Source organism: Sinocyclocheilus grahami, unplaced genomic scaffold (assembly GCF_001515645.1).
Source record: "Sinocyclocheilus grahami isolate Dianchi unplaced genomic scaffold, SAMN03320097.WGS_v1.1 scaffold474.1, whole genome shotgun sequence".
Taxonomy (NCBI): Eukaryota; Metazoa; Chordata; class Actinopteri; order Cypriniformes; family Cyprinidae; genus Sinocyclocheilus; species Sinocyclocheilus grahami.
This window is the reverse complement of record NW_015505653.1, coordinates 583,927-589,707: the sequence shown is the minus strand read 5'-3', so window position 1 is coordinate 589,707 and position 5,781 is coordinate 583,927. Positions and strand designations below refer to the sequence as shown.

Genomic DNA, 5,781 nt, shown 5'->3' with positions numbered 1-5,781 from the left:
GCAATTTTTCTCTGAGAAACTCCTTTCTGATATTGCTCCACTATTTTTCGCCGCAGCATTGGGGGAATTGGTGATCCTCTGCCCATCTTGACTTCTGAGAGACACTGCCACTCCGAGAGGCTGTTTTTATACCCAATCATGTTGCCAATTGACCTAATAAGTCGTAAATTGCTGTTCCTTATATGTACATTTAACTTTTCCGGCCTCTTATTGCTACCTGTCCCAACTTTTTTGGAATGTGTAGCTCTCATGAAATCCAAAATGAGCCAATATCTGGCATGACATTTCAAAATGTCTCACTTTCAACATTTGATATGTTATCTATATTCTATTGTGAATAAAATATAAGTTTATGAGATCTGTAAATTATTCCATTCCTTTTTTACTCACAATTTGTACAGTGTCCCAACTTTTTTGGAATTGGGTTTGTACATTGCATTATGAAAAGTATTACATTACCTATTTCTAATTACTTTCTAAAGCCCATATCAAGCTCATCCAGTTAAACAATATAAGGATACACTCTAAAAAATGCTGGGTTAAATACAACCCAGTGCTGGGTAAAATAGGGACAAACCCAGCAATTGGGTTGTTTTGACCCAGCGGTTGGGTTACTACCCAGAAGGTTGGGTTAAACATTTAACCCAATTGCTGGGTTTGTCCCTATTTTACCCAGCACTGGGTTGTATTTAACCCAGCATTTTTTAGAGTGTATGCTCTTTAAATTTTTTCACATAAATAATATAAAATTGCATAAATTATTCTTGAACTGTATTTAAAGGGAGAAGGTTCCATTAAAAACACTTTTTAACATTAGATGATCAATTTTGATGTTAAATCCACTATTGCTTTATTTAGAATTGTAAGAAATTTTAAGAATAATCCTTTACTTAACTTTTTCAAGGGTTAATTACTTAATTACTTTAGTAATGCATTACACCCAACACTGATCGCGATATCGATTTTATTTCGATATATCATGCAGGCTTAATAGCTTAATAGCAGTGGCACATTATTTTCAGACATGCATTAGGAGAGGATTCACAAACCTGTTTGAAGCAGGCCTCAACTAAATTTGGTGGAAACATATTTCTGTAAGATCAATGAGAAAAAAATCAGATCCCATAGCATCTAAAAAATAAACAAGCATCGCATCAGTCAAACAAAACTTTCTGCCCACCTTATCAGGTCCAGAAAAGCATCAGCGGCCTGCACTGGCTCAATGCTGCCACTAGAGGCCACTGGACTATCCCTGCTGCCTTTACCCGGCCTGATAATAATCACCATTACAATCCCGATGAAAACTGCTATAAAAGTGGTCACCATGTAGTAGACGATGGCCCGAATTCCCATCTTCCCAGAGGCCTTGCTGTCTAAAGAGGAGATTCCTGAAGACATGCAACACCAAGAGACAAAAGATCTGTGGTTGAGCATTTCTGAAGTGGCAATCATACTATAAAGTGAAAGGGACGTGAAGCGTAGCCAAGTATGGTGTCCCATACTTGGAATTTGTGCTCTGCATTTAACCCATCCAAGTGTGCACACACACACACAGCAGTGAGTAGTGAACATACACACCGTGAACACACAGCCAGTGCTGTGGCACCCAGGGAGCAGTTGGGGGTTCAGTGCCTTGCTCAAGGGTCTCACCTCAGTCGTGGTATTGAAGGTGTATTCACTCCCCCCACCTACAATTCCTGCTGCTACTGAAACTCAAACCCGCAACCTTTGGGTTACAAGTCTGACTCTCTAGCCATTAGGCCACGACCAACCCCCAAAAAAGCAGCATGGGTTCATTGCTTTATTGATTAAATACATTTAAGTTAGGCGTGTATATCCACTTCACAACATTTCTGTGTAAGATTCGGTCAATGTTAATTTTTACATATACTATTAAATAAATATTTAAATATAGCTATTTTATACACTACCGTTCCAAAGTTAGGGGTCAGTAAGATTTTTTTAAACACTTATCTTCTGCTCACCAAGGCTGCATTTATTTGATCAAATGTACAATAAAAACAGTAATATTGTAATAGGGACAAACCCAGCAATTGGGTTGTTTTGACCCAGCGGTTGGGTTACTACCCAGAAGGTTGGGTTAAACATTTAACCCAATTGCTGGGTTTGTCCCTATTTTACCCAGCACTGGGTTGTATTTAACCCAGCATTTTTTAGAGTGTATGCTCTTTAAATTTTTTCACATAAATAATATAAAATTGCATAAATTATTCTTGAACTGTATTTAAAGGGAGAAGGTTCCATTAAAAACACTTTTTAACATTAGATGATCAATTTTGATGTTAAATCCACTATTGCTTTATTTAGAATTGTAAGAAATTTTAAGAATAATCCTTTACTTAACTTTTTCAAGGGTTAATTACTTTAGTTTCTTAGTAATGCATTACACCCAACACTGATCGCGATATCGATTTTATTTCGATATATCATGCAGGCTTAATAGCAAATAAGAAGTGGCACATTATTTTCAGACATGCATTAGGAGAGGATTCACAAACCTGTTTGAAGCAGGCCTCAACTAAATTTGGTGGAAACATATTTCTGTAAGATCAATGAGAAAAAAATCAGATCCCATAGCATCTAAAAAATAAACAAGCATCGCATCAGTCAAACAAAACTTTCTGCCCACCTTATCAGGTCCAGAAAAGCATCAGCGGCCTGCACTGGCTCAATGCTGCCACTAGAGGCCACTGGACTATCCCTGCTGCCTTTACCCGGCCTGATAATAATCACCATTACAATCCCGATGAAAACTGCTATAAAAGTGGTCACCATGTAGTAGACGATGGCCCGAATTCCCATCTTCCCAGAGGCCTTGCTGTCTAAAGAGGAGATTCCTGAAGACATGCAACACCAAGAGACAAAAGATCTGTGGTTGAGCATTTCTGAAGTGGCAATCATACTATAAAGTGAAAGGGACGTGAAGCGTAGCCAAGTATGGTGTCCCATACTTGGAATTTGTGCTCTGCATTTAACCCATCCAAGTGTGCACACACACACACAGCAGTGAGTAGTGAACATACACACCGTGAACACACAGCCAGTGCTGTGGCACCCAGGGAGCAGTTGGGGGTTCAGTGCCTTGCTCAAGGGTCTCACCTCAGTCGTGGTATTGAAGGTGTATTCACTCCCCCCACCTACAATTCCTGCTGCTACTGAAACTCAAACCCGCAACCTTTGGGTTACAAGTCTGACTCTCTAGCCATTAGGCCACGACCAACCCCCAAAAAAGCAGCATGGGTTCATTGCTTTATTGATTAAATACATTTAAGTTAGGCGTGTATATCCACTTCACAACATTTCTGTGTAAGATTCGGTCAATGTTAATTTTTACATATACTATTAAATAAATATTTAAATATAGCTATTTTATACACTACCGTTCCAAAGTTAGGGGTCAGTAAGATTTTTTTAAACACTTATCTTCTGCTCACCAAGGCTGCATTTATTTGATCAAATGTACAATAAAAACAGTAATATTGTGAAATACCATTACAAATTAAAATAACTCATTTTTAAAGTGTGATTTATTCCTGTGATCAAAGCTGAATTTTCAGCATCACTACTCCAGTCTTCAGTGTCACATGATCCTTCAGAAATCATTCTATACGCTGGCTTGCCATTTAAAAATAATTTCTTATTATTATAAATGTTAAAAACAGTTGTGCCTATTAATAATTTGTGTAAAGTGTGATACATTTTTAGATTCTTTGATGAATAGAAAGTTCAAACAAACAACATTTATTTGAAACAGAAGAAGATCATTGTAATTAAATGCTTTTACTGTTTTTCTTTTGCACATTTGATCAATTTGATGTGTCCATTCTGAATAAAAGTAATCATTTCTTTTTTTTATAAAATCTTACTAACCCCAAAGTTTTGAACAGTAACAGAACTGAATAGTACATCTGCACAAAACAAAAGCACATGAAACCGAGATGCTGAATGCATAACAAGCAATAGTTAATGTATTATGAAACATAAATTAATAATAAACAATTAACCCTGCTGTAAAAAAACCCGCTTCATCCAAAAATGAAAATATCCTCATTTACTCAACCTCACGTTGTCTCAAACCTGTGTGAGTTTCTTATTTTTGTTGAACACAAAACAAGATATTTTGAAGGATGTGGGTAACCGTTGCTGGTAGCCATTGACTTCTATAGTATGGAAAAAATTACTATGGACGTCAGTGGCTATCAGCAACTGTTTAATTCTTCAAAATATCTTCTTTTAGGTTCAGCAAAGGAAAGAAATTCATACAGGTGTGGCGGGTGAGCAAATGATGACAAAATTGTCATTTTCGTGTGATCTATCACTTTAATTGTTAGTTTATGATACATAATGCATAACTAATGTAAAGAATTTAAAGTGTTAGCGAATGCTCTACAGACAGTAAAGTGATTTCTGGTGTACCTGTGACGAGGCTGGAGACGATGAGTGGTAGAACGAGCATTTGAAGCATCCTCATCAGCAGCTCTCCAGGGAAAGAGAAATACTTCACCTCCCTGCTGGACAGGTTACAAGGTCTCAGGGCGAAACCCAACACCACCCCTGTATACAGTCAAACAAATGTCAAACTTCAGTTTGAACTGTTTTCAAACTTCATACTTCCCTCCTAAACAGTGTCACTATTATCAAAAAAATAAGCCCAAAGTTATGTATTTTTCCTGCTGTTTTGCCCACTGATTTACTGCTTTACCTAAAGCCACAGCAGCCACTGTGAAGATCACAAAGGTGTTCCTCCGCAGGAACGTCTTGACGCTGTCTCGTGTGATGCCGCCCATCTTTCGTCTGCTTCCTGACATCTGCTTCTGTAACACTCGGCACAGACGGTGGAGCCCCTCCTCACTGCGCTGTGGCTTCTCAGAGTCTTCACTCAGAAACAGACTAGTGCTGTTTGGAGGCTTCTCATTCATAATCAGCTCTAATACATGGTCCAAGAGGGTTTCGTGGGAAACTGTGGCCGAGAAATCAGAAAAAAAAAATATTTTGTGACTCAAAGTTCACCGAATAGTATCAGCTGATTTAATGAAACCAAGTTCTACTCTACATCATGTGATTAAATGGCAAAATATGCATCGGTCATTGCAGGGTATATGAACCCACAGTGTTTGAGTTACCAGAAGTGAAGATTCTTTGTTTTTGAAAACAAAAGAAGACATTCTCAAGAATGTACGTTGCTCTTCTCCATACCACAAAAGCACACAGTATAGCTCTTAAGCACTTTTAAACCTACATCACAAACAGCCACCAGACATGGTGATTATGTCACAAAAAAATAAACTTAAAAAAAGGGTATGTAGACATCCCAGTTTATGAAAATAAAAATATTAAAGTCAATAAACATTATAATAATTACAATAACAGTAGTCATACAGTATATAGAACACACAACTCATCTACTAAAACATGTCTATTATTTAAGCTGTCAAGCTGTTTGAATCATCATGTTTATGTTCATTTTAAGGTTTTAGGGCTTATGGCGTTCTGTTGTCATGGCAACAAAGTAGCAAAATTGGATATATAACCACTGATCTATAATATATAAAAGGTTAGTAAGTGTAGACTTTTTTTCACAGTAAATTAACATACATACTGTTTATGTCTATACTTCAGAAACATTGAGCATTTTAAACCTCATGAATTAGCCGCACTGTAACCCTGATATTTGCTTCTTCTTTTTTTCAAATGCTGTTGATTGACCTTAACTTGTACTGAATCCGGTTGTATTGTTTTCTGTGTTTTGTGCTTTTTTGG

General features: G+C 37.2%; 1 protein-coding gene across 1 annotated transcript in view; it reads right to left on the bottom strand.

The window, feature by feature from the left end:
• The window catches only part of slc1a6 (solute carrier family 1 member 6), a 13,857-nt gene extending 8,878 nt beyond the window's left edge, over positions 1-4,979 (bottom strand). The window contains exons 1-4 of the mRNA XM_016235794.1: positions 4,724-4,979; positions 4,438-4,575; positions 2,651-2,858; positions 2,520-2,562 (exon numbers count right to left, since the gene is read on the bottom strand). Coding sequence (XP_016091280.1) covers positions 2,520-2,562; positions 2,651-2,858; positions 4,438-4,575; positions 4,724-4,940 — 606 coding nt within the window. The 5' untranslated portion in view covers positions 4,941-4,979. The remainder of the gene's footprint in view (positions 1-2,519; positions 2,563-2,650; positions 2,859-4,437; positions 4,576-4,723) is intronic.
• Positions 4,980-5,781: the final 802 nt, after the last annotated feature.